Below are 18,182 nucleotides of genomic sequence, written 5' to 3'. Positions count from 1 at the left end.
TGTTTCACTAATCGTGGACATTTTATATGCTAAATTTACAGCTTTGCGGTTCCATTCTACTTGAGTGGTGTAAATTTAGACCCTACACCCATAGGTGGCAAGGGCTTAGGGTTTTAATTACTCATGTGTGACTTTTTTCTTTCCCACTGTCTGTGAATGGTTTTTTGGCTGCTTCCCCAGAGGACTTTTTTTTTAATGTTTCTTTATGGGTGGAGCAGCCCTTCATGGATCCCTACTACACAGGGGGCTCTGCTCTAGCTCCTCACCTTCCACAGGCTGAGGCCAAGTCTGTGGAGTTAACAGCAATACTGTTCTCAGCCTCTAGCCCTGGAGCCTTTATCCATCTGAATCTTCCAGGGGTCTTCTCTACATTAGCTTCTGCTTTTGTGTCTGGATTGTAGTTCCCTCTTTGTTTCTGGCACTTGTATATTATCCATTCTTTATTTTGAGCTTGGTTACATATTTACTTTTTTTTGTGGATGTTTATTGCCCAGTATTTTTTTTTTAATATTTACTTATTTATTTGGTTGCACCGGGTCTTAGTTGTGGCGGGCGGGCTCCTTAATTGTGACATGCGAACTCTTAGTTGCAGCGTGCATGTGGGATCTAGTTCCCTGACCAGGGATTGAACCTGGGCCCCCTGCATTGGGAGAGTGGAGTCTTACCCACTGCGCCACCAGGGGAAGTCCCTATTGCCCAGTATTTTCACGGAAAGGGATCCTTTGGCATCAGCTCAGTCCACCTTATTATTATTTTTACAATTGCTTGTCTTGTTATTTTTATTTAGTGTTTTAAAAAATTTGGTAAAATATATAAAACGTACCATTTTAGCCATTTTCAAGTGTACAGCTTAGTGGCATTAATATATTCACACTGTTGTGCAGTCATCGCCAGCAGGATGAAGAAGCTCCAGAACTTTCTCATCCTCTCAAACTGAAACTCTGTCCCCATTAAACAATAACTCCCCATTCCCCGCTTCCCCCAGCCCCTGGGAACTGCCATTCTACATTCTGTTCCTATGAATTTGACCACCCTAGGTGCCTCGTATAAGTAGAATCAAGCAGAATTTGTCTTTTTATGTCTGGCTTGTTTCACTTAGCATGTCTTCAAGGGTCATTCGTGTTGTAGCATGTGACAGGATTTTCTTCCTTTTTGAGGCTGAATAATATTCCATTGCATGTATCTACCATGCGTTGTTTATCCATTCATCTATTGATGGACGTTTTCACCTTTTAGCTATTGTGAATAATGGTGCTATGAACATTGGTGTACAAATAACCATATTATTTCTTGAATACATTCTTCCTCTTGTTTTTTTGGCCGCGCCTTGCGGCGTACGGGATCTTAGTTCCCTGACCAGGGATTGAACCCGTGCCCTCGGCAGTGAAAACACAGAGTCCTAACCACTGGACCGCCAGGGAATTCCCACTTGAATACATTCTTGTTGTAAACAAACAAACAATACAAATAAACAATCAATACAAATAAACCAGTCTTCCTTATCTACTTTTTCAATTGCAGACCTCACTTCAAAGTTTATCAACGTGGAGGGTATCTCTCTAGGGATAGATATTAGATGTCATTGTTGCAAGTTAACTTATTTTTTCCATGTAATAGTAGATCTAGGAGAGCTTTTCCTATGAGTATTTATAGATTTGACTCATTATTTTTACCTGTACTATAGTATTGTCTACAATAGATGTACCATAATTTATCTAACCACTGTGTAGTGATAAACATTGGAATTTTTCATCATTAAAACAATGATACATGGGTTAAGAGTATAAGCATTGAAACTTGTAATAGATGCTGCTAAACAGTTTTCCAAAAAGACAGTGCAAATTTATATTCACACCAGCTGTGGATTAGGTGAGCCATTTCCCCACAATGTCACCAGACTTGATATCATCAGCCTGACGGATGAAGACATTTTCTTGTTTTGCTTTGTCCTTACTTGATTGCTAGTGAGAGCGATCACCTTTCCATAAATGTGTTGCCCAGCTCTATTTTCTTTTTTTCTGAGTTTCTTAATCATGCTTTTTGTTCATCTTCTATTGAATTGTCTTTTTCTTATTGGTTTTTAGGAGTTCTTTACTTGTATTTTGGATATAAATTATTTGTCTGCTATGTATTTGAAATCTTTGTGCCTTGAATTCCTGCCACTTGGCTGAATTTTCTTATTTTCTGATAGTTTGTCAGTTAATCTCTTGGGTTTATTTAGGTAGGGTGTCACATTGTTTACAAATCTCAACAGTTATATCCTTGCCAATATTTACCCAGCTTACTTATTTTTCTTACTAAATTGCATTGCATAGGATCTCCAGATAGATGCTGAGTGGTAAGAGTGATCCAGGCTTTCTTATTTGATCCTGACTGTAATGCTCTCATCCCCTCCCCCTTCTCCTCCCACCCTTCCCTCTCCCCTTTCCTCCTCCCCCTCCTCAGTTAAGTGTATTGAGGTACGATTTACATTAGGTAAACATTCACCCTGTTTTGTTTTGTTTTTTCCGGCTGGGCCTGCGGGATCTCAGTTCCCAGACCAGGGATTGAACCCACGCCCCCTGCAGTGGAAGCGTGGAGTCTTAACCACTGGACTGCCAGGGAAGTGCCAGCATTCACCCTTTTTAGTGTATAGTTTTCACCGCTGCTTCTTAAATTCCATGACTTCCTCTTGGATTTACTTCCTCTGTTAATTAGAATATCTCCTCAAATAATTCTTTCAGGTAGGGACTGTCGTTAAGGATAGTCATTTTCCAAGCCCTTGCATTTCTCAGCATGTGTTCATTTTGCCTTTACACCTGAATGCAAGTTTGCCTGCATTCATAATAGTATTCCAAACTATCTTTGAAGACATTCCTCATGGCCTCGCATTTAGTGTTGTTGGTGAGAAGTCTGAGGCAAATTTGTGGGTAATCTGTTTTTCCCTCTTGTTGAGGCTTTCAGTTTTTTTTGTGTGTGTGTGTGATATGCGGGCCTCTCACTGTTGTGGCCTCTCCCGTTGCGGAGCACAGGCTCCGGACGCACAGGCTCAGCGGCCATGGCTCACGGGCCCAACCGCTCCGCGGCATGTGGGATCTTCCCGGACCGGGGCACGAACCCATGTCCCCTGCATCGGCAGGCAGACTCTCAACCACTGCGCCACCAGGGAAGCCCTGAAGCTTTCAGTTTTTAAAAGCTTTATTCTTTGCATTCTGAAGTCACAGCCAAGTTTGCAGATGAGGTTTTGTTGTTTGTTGTGCCTGAACCTAGTGTCCTCTTCATTACTGTGACATTTTCTTTTGATTATTTCTTCAAGTATTTCTTTCACTATGTTTTCTCCTTCCCAAACTTAGATAGTTGCTGGAACCATGTCTCAACTTGCCCTGCCTATTCTTATTTCTTGGTTCTTGCTGGGTTCTGGAAGTAGTCCTTTCTTCCAACTAATCAACAGCTCCCCAATTTTTCTCTTCTTTGGCTGTTTCCGTTCTTCTGATCAACTCTTTTTTTTTTTTTTTTTTTAACAATCATCTTTTCATTTTCATGTGCTCTGGTTTGTTCTTTTTCATAACAATCTGATACGGATTCATAGATGTCATGGACTCATTCCATGCTTTTTAGAGTCTCTGTTTCCTTGTTCTTTTAAGTTTCAGTTTTCTGGTCTGTCAGAAGTGGATGGGAATTGACCACACACACTTCAGATTGGATTCATTAGCCAAAGATCCATAAGTGAGATTATAACACAGAGCAGGATTGAGCTTGGTTCTAATAGTCTAAGGAAACACACAGCTGTCATTAACATTGTCCAAGTAAAGCAGGTCTTGCCAAATTCTTTTTTAAATTGAGACATAATTCACATATCATAAAATTCATCCTTTTAAAGTGTACAATTTTATGGTTTTAATATATTATTGAAGTTGTGCAATTATCGCTATTATCTAGCGCTAAAACATTTTTGTCACTCCCCCCAAAAACACCCCATATCCATGAGCAGTCAATCCCCATTTTCCTCTCCCCAAACCCCTGGAATTTCATATACATGAAGTCAAACACTGTGGTCTTTTGTGGCTGCTGTCTTTGTCTAGCATAATGTTTTTGAGATTCATGCATGTTGTAGCATGAATCAGGACTTCATTCCACTTTGTGTCTGAATACTATTCTATAGTATGGATATATCACATATTGGTTATCCATTCATCAGTCAATGGACATTTGGATTGTTTCCACTTTTTGACAACTATAAATAATGCTGTCAAAAATATCTGTGTACAGGTTTTTGTGTGGACATATTTTCTCTTGGGTGTATATGTCTATGAGTGGAATTGATGTGTATCGTATGGTAACTGTTTAACTTTTGGAAGAACTGACAAACTCTTTTGCAAAGGGGCTGCACCACTTTACATTCCTACCAGTACTTTATAAGGGTTCACATTTCTCTACATTCTTGCCAACACCTGTTATTGTCTGTCTTTTTGGTTATAGCCATCCTAGAGGGTGTGAAGTGGTATATAATTGTGGTTTTGATTTGCATCTCCCTAATGACTGATTATGTTGAGTTTCTTTTCATGTGCTTATTGGTCACTGTTCATCTTCTTTGAAGAAATGTCTATTCAAATCTTTTGCCCATTTAAAAATTGGGTTGTCTTGGGAATTCCCTGCAGGTTCAGTGGTTAGGATTCCAAGCTTCCACTGCAGAGGCCATGGGTTCAATCGCTGGTCAGGGAACTAAGATCTCACATGCTGTGCAGCACAGCCAAAAAAAAATTGGGTTGTCTTTTTATTGTTGAGTTGTAAGGGTTCTGTATATATTCTGGATGCTAGACCCTTATCAGTTGTATAATTTACAAATATTTCTCCCATTCTGCAGATTGTCCTTTCACTTCCTTGATAATGTCCTTTGGAGCACAAATTTTTAAAAATTTTACAAAGTCCAATTTATCTATTTTTTATTTTATTGTATGTGCTTTTGGTGCCATATCTAAAACACCATTGCCTAATGCAAGGTCATGAAGGTTTACCCCTATGTTTTCTCTTAAGAGTTCTATAGTTTTAGCTTTTATATTTAGGTCTTGGATCCACTTCGGGTTAATTTTTGTATATGCTGTGAGGTAGGGACTCAAGTTCATTCTTTTGCATGTGGGTAACCAGTGGTACTAGTACCATTTATTGAAAAAAATTATTCTTTCCTCCATTGAATTATCTTGGTGTGCTTGTCAAAAATTAATTAATCATAAACATATGGGTTTATTTCTGGACATTCAATCCTGTTCCACTTATATATATGTCTATCTTTGTGCCAGTACCACAGAGTCTTTATAACTGTACACTTGTGGAAGTTTGAAATCAGGAAGTGGGAGTCCACCAACTTTTTTTTTTGCACGTTCTTTTCTTGCAAGTTTGGCTCTTCTGTGTTCCTTGCACTTCCACATGGATTTTAGAATCAGCTCATCAGTTTCTGCAAAAAATCCAGCTGGGATTTTTTTTTTTTTTTTTCTTTTTGCAGTACGCGGGCCTCACACTGTTGTGGCCTCTCCCGCCACGGAGCACAGGCTCCGGATGCGCAGGCCCAGCGGCTGTGGCTCACGGGCCCAGCCGCTCCGCGGCATGTGGGATCCCCCCAGACCGGGGCACGAACCCATGTCCCCTGCATCGGCAGGCGGACTCTCAACCACTGCACCACCAGGGAAGCCCCCAGCTGGGATTTTGATAGGGATTGTTGCTGAATCTTACAGATCAATTTTGGAAGTATTGCTAGCTTAACAATATTAGTTTTCTAATGCATGAACATGCAATGTCTTTCCATTTATTTAGGTCTTCTTTAATTTCTTTTAATGACGTTTTATAGTTTTCAGTGTACAAGTCTTACACTTGTTTTGTTAAATTCATTCCTAAGCGTTTTATTCTTTTCGATGCTATTGTAACCAAAATTGTTTTCTTAATTTCATTTATAGATTGTTTATTGCAAGTGTGTAGAAATACAATTTATTTTTGTAAATTGATGTTGTATACCTCAACTTTGCTGAACTCGTTTATTGGTTTTATTTTGGGGGGATTCATTAGGATTTTCTATATATACAGTCTCCAAATAGAGGTAGTCCAATCTGTCCGAACTGGATGCCTTTTATTTCCTTTCATTGTCTAATTTTCCTGGTAGACTCTCCAGTATAATATTGAATAGAAATGATGAGAACCAACATCTTGTCTTGTTCCTGATCTTAGGGGAAAACTTTTCAGTCTTTCACCATTAAATATGATGTTAGCTGTGGGTTTTTTTTTTTTTTTTTTTTTTTTTTTTTTTTGTGGTACGCGGGCCTCTCACTGTTGTGGCCTCTCCCGTTGCGGAGCACAGGCTCCGGATGCACAGGCGCAGCAGCCATGGCTCACGGGCCCAGCCGCTCCGCAGCATGTGGGATCTTCCCGGACCGGGGCACGAACCCGTGTCCCCTGCATTGGCAGGCGGACTCTCAACCACTGCGCCACCAGGGAAGCCCAGCTGTGGGGTTTTTTTGTTGTAGTCCTTTCTGTGGTTGAAGAGATTCCCTCCAGTTTCTTGAGAGCTTTTATGAAAGGATGTTACATTTTGCCAAATGCTTTTTCTGCATCTATTGAGATGATCATGTGGTTTTTGTCCTTTATTGTATTAATATAGCGTATTACACTGATGGATTTTCATATATTGACCAATCTTTCATTCCTGGGATAAATTCCACTTGGATCTTGCCATGTCACTAATCTTTTTTGCTCAGGATTTACATATCTCTTCCGGAATAATTTGTGCTAATAGTCTATGAGCTGTCACTTAAGAGACTCTTTACAATCAGGGCCCTTCTTGTTTTTGAAACAAACTTAGTGTCATCAAGGCCACATTCTCATAGAGACAAAGGGAGCAGTCACTGCCTAGGTGTCCCTGATCAATTTCTCTGCCTCGAGCTTTCCAGAGAGCTGTTTCTTCCTGCCACTCACCTTCTGACTCTAGTTTATACCCTTATTTCTAGATATGTGATTCTTAAAGAGTGGTCCCTGGACCAACACGATTAGCATCACTTGGAAACCATCAGAAATACGAATTGTGTGGGACTTCCCTGGTGGCACAGTGGTTAAGAATCCTCCTGCCAATGCAGGGGACAGGGGTTCGAGCCCTGGTCCGGGAAGATCCCACATGCCACGGAGCAACTAAGCCCGTGCGCCACAACTACTGAGCCTGCGCTCTAGAGTCCGCGAGCCACAACTACTGAGCCCGTGTGCCACAGCTACTGAAGCCCGCGCCTAGAGCCCATGCTCCGCAACAAGAGAAGCCACCGCAGTGAGAAGCCTGCGCACCGCAATGAAGAGTAGCCCCCGCTCACCGCAACTAGAGAAAGCCCGCACGCAGCAACGAAGACCCAACGCAGCCCAAAATAAATAAATAAATAATTAAAAATATGAATTGTGGACTTACTGAATCAGAAATCAGTAGGGCTCAGAATCTGTGTTTTAACTGGCCCTTTGGGAGATTCTGGTGCTTGCTAAATTTGAGAGCCATTCATAATTATGATACTAAGTTGGTTTAAGGAACCCACAGATCCATTTTCCTGTATTCTCCTTCAGGCATTGAGTTTGGTATCTTTCTTTCACATTGTTGGTTTTCCTCTTATATTTAGTAATATTTGGATACATACTGCACTTCGTGTTTGCAGTTAGCCTGTCTCTGAGTGATGTGATATGTCTATTTACTGCAAGCTGCTGTCATCTTATTATTGGGAAGGGTAGGAAATGCTGCAGGGTGACTTGAGCCATTAGCTTCTGCTCTGCCCCTCTTGGGTATTTTCAGCCCCGCAGGGTGTCCGGTCCCTCAAACTCAGCCCTTCTCACACCTGGGGACAGATGCCTCTGCTTGGTACAAGCAGGGGTTGGTGGGCAGGGTGAGCGGGGAGCCCAGTCACCTGGCTTCTCTACCATGGAAGCCCGGACAGTTGCAAAACCTTCCTTTGTTCCTGTGTTCTCCGCCCATGACCCTGACATTCCCTCTGAGCTGCCCCTACCTTTGGCTCCAGACCTTTCTTTACAGGGTTGAGGTTATGGTTTCCTCTCTCCTGGCCTGGTTTTCTGGGCATTTGACCTTAGCAGTCACACAAGTCTCCATGCATAGCAGAGTCTCACACTCGAGTTTATGCTCTGCTGTTACCATCTTGAAATTCTTAGTCATTTTGAACAAGGGGCCCCACAAACTATGTAGTCAGTCCTACCCGCCTCCATCAGATCTCTCTGCCTTCTGCCTTTTGAGGGTACCTCAGAATTTCTGATCTGCCAGGACATCCCTTCCTGTTTTACAATGCTACTAAAGATTACTTCATACAAAATAGTTAATGCCGTTTTCTGGGGGTATGGGACAGGAGAAAAAGGCCGGATCTCGTTGCCAGTTGGCCAACTTTATCCAATCCTACTGTGATGGTTCTAAAATATAAATCCAGTAACATCATTCTGCTATGGAGTCGGCAACTAGGTGTTTGTTGGCTGCAGAAGGAAGTATAGGGACTTCCCTGGTGGCACAGTGGTTAAGAATCCGCCTGCCAATGCAGGGGACACGGGTTCGAGCCCTGGTCCGGGAAGATCCCACATGCCATGGAGCAACTAAGCCCGTGCGCCACAACTACTGAGCCTGCGCTCTAGAGCCCACAAGCCACAACTACTGAGCCCGCATGCCACAACTACTGAAGCCCATGCGCCTAGAGCCTGTGCTCCAGAACAAGAGAAGCCACAGCAATGAGAAGCCTGCGCACCACAACGAAGAGTATCCCCCGCTCACCACAACTAGAGAAAGCCTGCAAGCAGCAACGAAGACCCAACGCAGCCAAAAAAAATAATAAGTGAATAAAAATTAAAAAAAAAAAGAGGGAAGTATAACCCTCCCCAGCCTGGCATGTGAGGCCATCCTGGTTCTAGCCTTCCTTCTAACAATTATAATTGTCTAGGGTTAGTACGTTCCCCATCCCTGCAGGAGTCAAACAGCCCTGGAATGACTACCATGAGGGAGGCTACACAGGGGCTGTCAGGTCATTGCTAAATCTGGCGATCTCAACGTTATCTCTAATATTCATGACTTCTGGGCTATACCTCTCGCTTCCCTTCCCGCTGTGTTCCAGCCAAATGCCCAGGGGCTGCTTGCTGACTCTCAAGCCCACTTGAGCTCTGCCTGCTTTTCCCCTTGCCTTTCCCCTGATTTCCTCTCCAGCTCTCGTAATCCTGTGCTCTTCCCCAGGGGGCCTCCCCGATGGCCCAGCCTCTCCCAGAGCACCTCCCTCTTGCTCAGCACTGCTTACTTGGGCCGCCCCTGCAGCGCTGACCCGTCTGTTTGCAGCTGTGCCTTTCTGGGTGGTGATGCTTTGCCTCCTTTTCTGAACCCGAAGCAGTGAGGTGCTCATCACGCATTCGTGCCCTCCCTCCCTCACTTATGCATTCAGGACACACGTACTGGTACTTACTCTGTGTCAGACCCTGTGCCGGTCAATGCTGGGGACACATAGATGACTCAGAAATGGACTCAGAATTGACTGGGGGTGGGGCGGTTCCAGGCTGAGCTAATTACTCTAACGAGAGTGGGAACAAGGTCCAGAGGGATCAGAGAAGGACATGGAGCTGGAGCTGAGATGTGAGGCATGAAGGAGGCCTTTCGGGGCTCTGGACAGACCCGTGAGGGTGCAGCAGGCAGAGGGAACAGCAGGTGCAAAGGTCCGGAGGGAGGTATGAGAAGGCAGGGACATTTGGGGAGCTACTCAGAGTTCGTCTTGACTGAAGTTGGGATGCTAGGCATTGGGCTGGGGGGGTGGCCAGAGGGATGGGGGGTCTCGGAGAAGAGGCAGGAGCGGGGAAGCTGAAGGGAAGGCCTTGAACATCAGGAGTGCCCCTGGGGACCCACGGAATAGTTTCAGCGGGAGGGACAAGCTACATTTTAGAGAGATCATTCTGGAAGCCAATGCAGAAGATAATAAATAGGAGGGACCAGGGGATGAGTGTAGAGGGGGTTGTGATGGGCTGGGTGAGAGGTGATCAGGGTGAATCTTGACCTTGCAGCTCAGCAGAGGCTCAGTGTCTGGGGAGCACCCCGAGCAGGGGGGAGCTTGTGGGTCTTTCCTTCTCAGCCCCACTGCATGAGCTGAGTTAGCAGGCTGGCCAGAGCCTGGTTTGGGCCCCCAAGGCCTGGCAGATCACAGGGCTTCAGTTGCCCCCATTCCTGCTCCATGGGGCCTGCTCAGACCCTTTCTGGCATATCAGGAGGAGAATTCCCGATTCCTTCTTCCCCGAGGCCCAGTCTGCCTGAATTGCTCCCTCAGCGGCCACCAGATCCTCCTGTTTCAGGTGTTTGGTGAGAGCGTTTCTGTTCTTGGCCACACGTTTTGCTTCTCTTGCTCTCAGGGAGCTCACAGTTTGTTGGAAGGGGATTGGAAAGAGGAAATATAAAATCACTCAGGAAACCACGGGCGGGATATGGAAGCATCTTCTTGGAGGAACTGATGGGGCTCAGATGCGCGGGGGTGTGAGGTTGGGACACGCAGGATTAGTGGGCGACAGAGGCCCTGCCCTCCCTGTGTAGCCTGTCGTGTTTGCGGGAGTTGCTGGCAGCTTCTGCATTTGAAGAAAGCTCCAGCCGAGGCGAGCCTGTTGGGCCCAGGGGCCCTGGAAAGCTTAGGCCAAGTCGGGTCTCATTTAGACAGTGGCTGAAGCAGCGGCACATCTGGTTAATCACCCTCGTCCTGGGAGCCTGCTAATCAGGAGGCCGGCTTCACCGCGCTCGCCTGCTGGTGGCTGGGAGGGACGGCGGAGCTGGATGCTTTTCCCCAGCAGCCCTTACAAACAATCCCTTCTCCATTCCCCCTGCTCCCCACTCCTCAGCCCCTGACCCCCCGACTTCAGGAAGCACTGCCCACACTGCCTGCCTGAGCCATCCCAGGAAGCCCCAGCTCTAGAAAGCCCCTCCCCCAATAGGGGGCAGAGGTCATGGGAAGAGCCCCCAGCAGATGTGAGGGTGTTGAAAGGGACCAGATATAAAATTGGGTAAGTGACTATCCTTCTGAGCCTCAGCTTCCTCTTCTGTGAAGGCACCCTTCTCCGCACAGGTGTGAGATCTTAGTGATCGAACAGGTGGGAAAGCACTGGGCAAACCACAAGCTCTGCAGCCCAGGGACAGCCTTTCTGGTTTCCACAACTGAGCCCGCACTGCTGGGGCCGGCCCTGACCTCCCCAACATTCTTCCTTCTACCCATGTGACACCAGTGTGAATCCTGTGTACCAGCTTCTCAGTGACATTCCCTCCTGGCTTCTTTCTGCCTCTGCACCCCTGCTTCCCCGCTACCCCCAGCTTTAATGACCCAGCTCCACTCCCCCAGCAGGCATTATTGCCCACTGAAATCCTGCCTGGGCTACAAATCCTATTTCCTTTATGATAATGAAGTATTGCTTGGTAGCAGCATCTTGTAAGCCATCTAGGTGAGTTGCTCTAAGGGCCTGGCCTGAGAACAGTGAGGTGATGAGCTAGACCTGGCCCATTGCCTCCCCTTCCCCCAGGGTCTGGCACAGAGTAGGTACTAGAGAAACACCAGAGGTGTATGTGTTGTAGTCAGGGCTGTGACCAGTGCTCTGAAAGGACTGGGGCTTGGGGTTTAATTATCTCAATTCTGAATGATTTTGTCTTCAGATCTGTGTTTTGTAAGTGCCGCTTGATGGGACAGTGGAGCGTGTGCTGGGGCTGGGAGCTTGGTTCATGCGTTGGGCCGCCTCCCACACCCTCCCTGCCTCCCAGGATGGGCTCTTGGCCTCCCGCTCTCCTGCCCTCTGCCACCCAGCTTCCTCCTCCCTGCACCTGCCCAGAGACAGCTACTGTCCTCCCCCAAGCAGGGGCCTAGGTGCCAGGACGGTTGGGGTCAGAGGCATGGGGCCCAGTGTCAGTACAGAGCAGCCGTCCCCACCCTGGGCTGGCAGAGCTGCGGTGCCTTCAGCGGGTGACTCAGAGAGGGCAGACCTCTCACCCACCCCGTCCAGGGACTTAGAGTGTTTTGATGCGGAGGCTGCAGTACCCTTGGGGGTCACCTGCCTGCCTGGGGGGTCGGGGCAGCATGGCCCAGCTTTCCTGCTCTCGGTCACGGCACGGTGCCAGGGTCCAGCAACTGGCAGGAGGGGGACTCTGGTAGCTGATGGCCCATGTGCCTGGGTGCCACGCTGAGAAGCGGGCACCCCCGGGCACCTGTGAGGGTCTACACTCACCCCTCAGGTATCCCTGTGCACGAGGGAGCACACATTAAGTAGCAAATAAAAAACACCAGGACAGGTCAGGAAAGGACAGAGGGAAAAACAGTATTTTAGTACCTTTAACAGTTATTTTTTTTCTTTTTTCTTTTTTTTTTTTTGGCTGGGCCTCATGACTCGTGGGATCTTAGTTCCTGACTCGGGATTAAACCTGTGTGCCCTTGGCAGTGAAAGCGCGGGTCCTACCTACTGGACCGCCAGGGAATCCCCAGGTTTTTTTATTTTTTTGCTTTTTGAACGAGGGCCCCTGCCTTTTCATTTTGCACTGGGCCCTGCTCATTATGTAGTTGGTTTGGGGCACAGTAGAAATGGCAGGAGACTTGGGTTTGGAAGAGCTAGTGAATCCCTCCGCCTCTCCAAGCTGCAGTTTTCTTATCTGCCCCCGGCCCGCTCCCCTACACCTGCCTTTCCTTGGTTCCGCGTGCTGCGGACGTGGTCTCGCTGGCTGCTTGCAGTGTCCTGCTGGGTCCTCTCCCGGTCAAAGCTATGTTTGCCCCGAGGCTCTCAAGTCGTGGCTCTGCCGCACCTTCCCCAGGGTCGCTGGGTCAGAGCGAGTCTCTCCCTCCTCCTCTCTCATCTCACCTTGACTTTTTCATCTCCGCGTCCCCCACAGCCCCTGGCACAGTGCTTGGCAGATAGATAAATCGAAGGGGTTTTATAAGTGAGCGTCTTCATCTCGATGGGAGGCATCTGTCCTGCTGGGTGACGGGAGCCGGCTTTCCCCCTGGACTCAGCTGGTGCTCAGACAGGATGCTCGTGTTCCGTCCTGACCTACACATCTGACATCTGATGTGGGATCTCCCTTGCTCTGTCTGCATCAGTGCTGCTCTGGCACCCGGGGAAGCGGTCTGCGCGCACCTTGTCATGCTGTCGGGGGGCTACTCTACGAGGGTGCCCAGGCCTCTGTTCTCCACCTGGGCCTCTGTGGAACACGGGCTCTGCCATGACCCCTGGGCCCGGGGAGCACTGTGAGCTGGCACCCAGCACTAACCATTGAGTCTCTCTACCTGACTCCACCTGGAGTCGTGATGGTGACAAAAGAGATGAGGTCTTGAGCCAGTTGTTAAAAGTAAATAAGTAAATGAAGCAACACTAAGACCACTCCTCACACCTTGAATGGCTCCTGTGTGCTGGGCTGTGTGCTAATGGCTTTACACACATTAATCATTTGATATTCACAATAACCCTCTGAGGTAGGTAGCACTCCTGTCCCCATTTTATAGATTAGAAGACTGAGGCATGCAGAGGTTAAGTAACTTGTCCAAGGGTACACGGTTACCAAGATTTGAGTCCAGGTGTTTAACCTAAATGCAGTACAACCAAGGACTTTCAGTACTTGTAGGGTCCTTAGAGAGTACTGGACCCACACTGGATTGTGGGAATGAGGCCCAGAGAGGGAAAGTGACTTGCCTCGGGTCACACAGTGAGTCTGAGTCCATGGGAACCTGGAAAGGAATCTCAGCCTCCTGACTCCAAGGCTATGCTCTTTCCATTCCCTACTCCTGCCTTTGAGAGTGCCCAGAGGCCCTGATCCCATGGAGGAGGGAGACAGATTAGGATTCAGGTGACATGAGCCATGAAGGCAGCCCTAGCAGGCAGAGGCTGCAGAAACAGGGCGATGGATTCCGGTGCATGGCATCTGGGATGGTTTATTCCCTTGGAAGGGAGTCGCCCATCAGCCCCTGGATTGTTGGCGGGGAGGTGGTGGCATTTCCTACACTGAAGTCGTCCTTGAGTCTGCAGGGGAGGGACCGGCAGCTTTGCACGAGGAAGGGCATTCAAGGCCCCTGGCAGAGGCCTGGAGCTGGCTTCTCTTTGTGCCCTGGAACCTTCCTTGGAGAACTGGGGAAGGTTCTCCAAGGAAGAACCTTCTTCTTCTTCTTGGGGAAGCTGTGGACACATTTTTGGGGGGGACTTCAGACTTGCTCAGGAAGCCGGGGATGCCAGACCTGGTATCTGTAGGTTCTGCCGGCATGGTCAGGGTCAGGAGAGAGGGTCCCACCTGGGCAGCAGGATCCTGCCTCTAGCTAGAGTTTTCAGGCTGGAGGCATGACTTCTACATTGCTTGGCCCATGCCCTAGACTCCAGTCTGGCCACTTTTGTGCTGTCCCCCTGGCCCTGGACCCCTGTCCTGGCAGAGCTGGAGGACCCTTCAGCAGAGTGGAGTGAGACTGTCCATTGAACAGGTGTGTATAATCGAGGCCCAAAACATGGTGCCACAGAGCCAGGGCTAGGTCTCCTGATGCCAAGGGGCTCCCCTGGCTGAAGATCTCTGGGGGCCTCAGACAGAACTGCTGACCGACTGGGCTCTCAGTGGGCTGAGGTCAGCTGAGGGCCGGGGATTCCACTTCTCAGATTCCAGCCTCACTCTGGCCACAGAGAATTTTCTAGCTCCTGGGGTTTGGCTTGGATCCCTTTCTGAGCCTTCCAGTTAGGTGGGGTGGGCTCGAGGGGAGCATTCGCGATGGAAGGGAACTGGCCTTTGCTGAACCTGACCCTGTGAGTCCCTTGGGATGCAGAGCTGACCTTTGAGGACAAAGGTCCTGAGAATTGAGCCCTTTGAGGAAGGATCAGAGTCTTCGTGGAAGAGGTGGCCTTGGGTTGGTTCTCCACCCAGCCCGCAGGATACAGCATGTTCGACAGAGAAAGATGGGAGAGCCCCAATGGTGTGCAGGTCCTTTGGCTGATGGAGATGAGGCAGGAAGGGGTGGGCAGAGGCTGGGGACATGGGCAGGGGCCACTTTACAGAGAGGCTTGCTTGCCAGGCTGAGAATTTGATGACGGCGAGTCACTGGAGGGCTTGGAGCAAGAGAGTGGCCTGGGCAGGCCAGTTTTCGAAAGATTAATCTGGTGAAACTAGAGGCAGAGAAATTTGACAGACCAATGTAAATGCTGGGGAGGTGAGTGTCTGTTAAGAGCAGCCCTTACTTCTGCTGCGACTGGGTGTGTAAATCAGAACATACGCCTCTCTGGAAAGCAATCAGGCAATAAACATCGGGAGCCTTAAAAATGTTCTTACCCCCTTTTTTTTCTTGCGGTACGCGGGCCTCTCACTGTTGTGGCCTCTCCCGTTGCGGAGCACAGGCTCCGGACGCGCAGGCTCAGTGGCCATGGCTCTCGGGCCCAGCCGCTCCATGGCATGTGGGATCCTCCCGGACCGGGGCACGAACCCGTGTCCCCTGCATCGGCAGGCGGACTGTCAGCCACTGCGCCACCAGGGAAGCCCTGTTCTTACCTTTTGACCCAAAATTTTCCTTCTGTGGCTGTATTTTAAGGAAATCATAAAACAGGCAGAAAGAGCTTCAGCCACAAAGATGTTCCTTGCAGCAGTAATTATAATGGTGAAATTTTGAAACTTTCTGCCAATAGGATAATTTAAAAGTCAACCATGATGTATCCTCGCAATAGAATGTTCTATAGCTGTTGGAGTGATGTTTACAGAGGTTCCGTAGCTTTATTTATTTATTCATGCTTCAACTTGAAGTACAGAAAGTGTATTTTGTGCTTCTTTATCATCTATGATACCTTCCATGAGCCAACCATTGATCTATTTGTTGGGGATACAGAGATAAATGACATAATCCTTGCCCACAGAGAGATGATATGATCTCAGTTGGCCCCCAAAAAATGTTTATGGAAAGAAGCCTGGAAGGAATGACATAGAACGGGGACCAGCAGTTTTCCTTCAGTCATGGGATTATAAGGAATCTTTTCCCTTTTGTCTGATGGTTGGTGTTTTTCAAAATATCCATAAGGATCTTGTGTTACTTTCATAATTGTAGAAAAAAAGCTTCTCGTCAAAAGGAGGAGCTACTGCAATAGTCCAGGGAGACGGGATGGAGTTCTGTATTTGGGGAGTGGTGTGTGTGTGTGTGTGTGTGTGTGTGTTTGTGTTTGTGGGTGTTTGTGTGTATGTATTTGTGTGTGTGTGTATGTGTTTGTGTGTGTGTTTCATTTATTCATCCAACAGATATTGACTGAGACGCACTGTTTTAGGCCTGGAAACACACCAGTGAACAGCACAGAAACCCCTTCCACTGGGGAGTCCAAATCCGGTGGAGAAGGAGAGAGTAAGGAGGAGAGAATGAGGCAGACGGCCCCAGCACTCTGTGACTGACTGAAAGTGGGGACGAGGCAGGGAAAGGGGTCACGGGTGATTCCCAGGCTTGGGGAGAAGGTGGTGCCTTCACTGAGGTGGGGACTTGGGAACAGGGGCAGTTCCAGGACTCTGTCTGTGGTCGTGGTGCGCATGCGCTACCTGCTGAGCTGAGGTCCAGGAGGCGGTGGGGGACATGGGTCAAGGACTTAGGAGACTAGAGGCTGGCCTAGAGGCAGAGATTTCCAGTTGTCTGCAGGGCGGCGGTGACCCTCAGAGATGAGAGTAAGTGTAGGAAAGGGCCACCCCAGACAAGCAGCTGCTTTATGCAGGTGGGCGGAGGTGAAAAGGTGGCCAGGACACGCCTCCCCAGGCAGTGGCGTCAGGGCTCGGGTTTTGTCGTGTAGAAAGGGTATGAAGAGCGGAGAGCTGAGTGTGGCAGGGGCCGGGCAGGGCATGAGGGGCTGGGGGTTCCCTGGTGCCCACCTCCGGCTCTTGGCTCCGGGAGGGGGCAGCTGGACAGGAGGGGCCAGTGGGGCCACAGTGGCCTCCCAGGGTCTGGCCGACAGTGAGGCGGAGTCTGCTCACCTCTCTTCTCTTCTTCTGCAGGAGAAGGGAACGTGCCGTGCACATCCAGCATCCTCCAGGAGAAGCAACGTGAGTTAAACCTGGCCTCCAGGAGTCTTTTCTTCACCTTGGATGGGTCCAAGCTCCTTGGGCCGGGGGCCCCCTCATCCACTCAGGTGGTAGGGTCTTCACTGCTGTGCGGGCTCGGAGGGCCGGGGCCACTCTCTGCCCCAGGAGCTGAGCTCCACGGGCTCCCAACTTCCTACACGCTGGGCAGCTCAGGGGTCAGGGCCAGAGAGAGGGGCCTGAGGGGACTCCGGGGGTGTCCTGGAATCCTCCCTCCTCTGCCAGGCAGCCCAGCCTTCATCCTGCAGCTGCACAGGTGCGCTGGCAGCCTGCTGCCTCTGGCCTGTGCTTGCAGTTTGGAACCAGACTTGAGGAAGCCTAGGGAACCAGTGCGGAGGGGCCGGTGGAGGCAGAGGGGCTCGGACCAGGGTGCAGGAGACCTGGGCCCCCCACCCCTCCAGCTAACTCGCTGTGCAGCCTCAGCGCCTGCCTGTGGCCGGTCTCCTGGCCCGTCTGTACGTAGAGCCCTTTCTAGCTCTGACATTCTAGCGCTCTCTGATTTTCCGTCGCTGCCTCTGTCTCCTGGTTTCCTTTGCTTGCACGTCTGGCTGTTCTGCCGTGTTCACGCTACTCCACAGCAGAGCCGACATTTACCGAGCACTTCTGGCACCTGACGTGGCGCTGGGTGTAAGGACTCGGGGAGCTTAGTACCTGCTCATTGAACCGCACTCCTGTTCTTCTATACAAAATGAATGGCGCCATTTTCCGCAAACTCACGCCAGACACCTGGGCGTCCTTCCAAACTTCCCCTTCTCTGCCACCTTCCAGAGTCAGATCAGACCCCTGAGAGCATCCATTCTACCCGCAGCAGATCTCTCATGCCTCCACCTGCTCCATCCCCCATCCCTTCTCCAGCTGAGGCCACCATCTTCTCTCTTCTGGATGGATCCATCCTCCCACGCTGGCCTCCCTGCCTCCGATCTCTCCCACTTTGGTTCTTCCTCCAGAGTGTGAGAGAGACCTTCGCAGGAGGCAGACCTGTCCTCATGGCCTCCTGATGCCCTCTAGTGAGTCCTCTCTGATAAAGGATGAGACCGGCCTCCGCATGACCCACCTGCCCACCTTCCCCACCAGCCCTCCCCTTCCTTTCCAGACGGACTTCTAGAAGGAGCATGCAGACTCCAAGCACAGGTTTCTC

The 18,182-nt window shown here is 49.1% G+C and overlaps 1 protein-coding gene across 1 annotated transcript in view; it reads left to right on the top strand.

Annotated features, from left to right (window-relative positions):
- Positions 1-18,182, top strand: part of PITPNM3 (PITPNM family member 3) — a gene marked incomplete at its 3' end in the record, with an annotated part of 86,011 nt that overhangs the window by 30,310 nt on the left and 37,519 nt on the right. Inside the window, exon 4 of the mRNA XM_079725270.1 lies at positions 16,961-17,008. Coding sequence (XP_079581396.1) covers positions 16,961-17,008 — 48 coding nt within the window. The remainder of the gene's footprint in view (positions 1-16,960; positions 17,009-18,182) is intronic.

Source organism: Hyperoodon ampullatus (assembly GCF_949752795.1).
Source record: "Hyperoodon ampullatus genome assembly, chromosome: 19".
NCBI classification, from domain to species: domain Eukaryota; kingdom Metazoa; phylum Chordata; class Mammalia; order Artiodactyla; family Ziphiidae; genus Hyperoodon; species Hyperoodon ampullatus.
The sequence above is the reverse complement of the archived record's forward strand: the minus strand, read 5'-3'. Positions and strand labels throughout refer to the sequence as shown.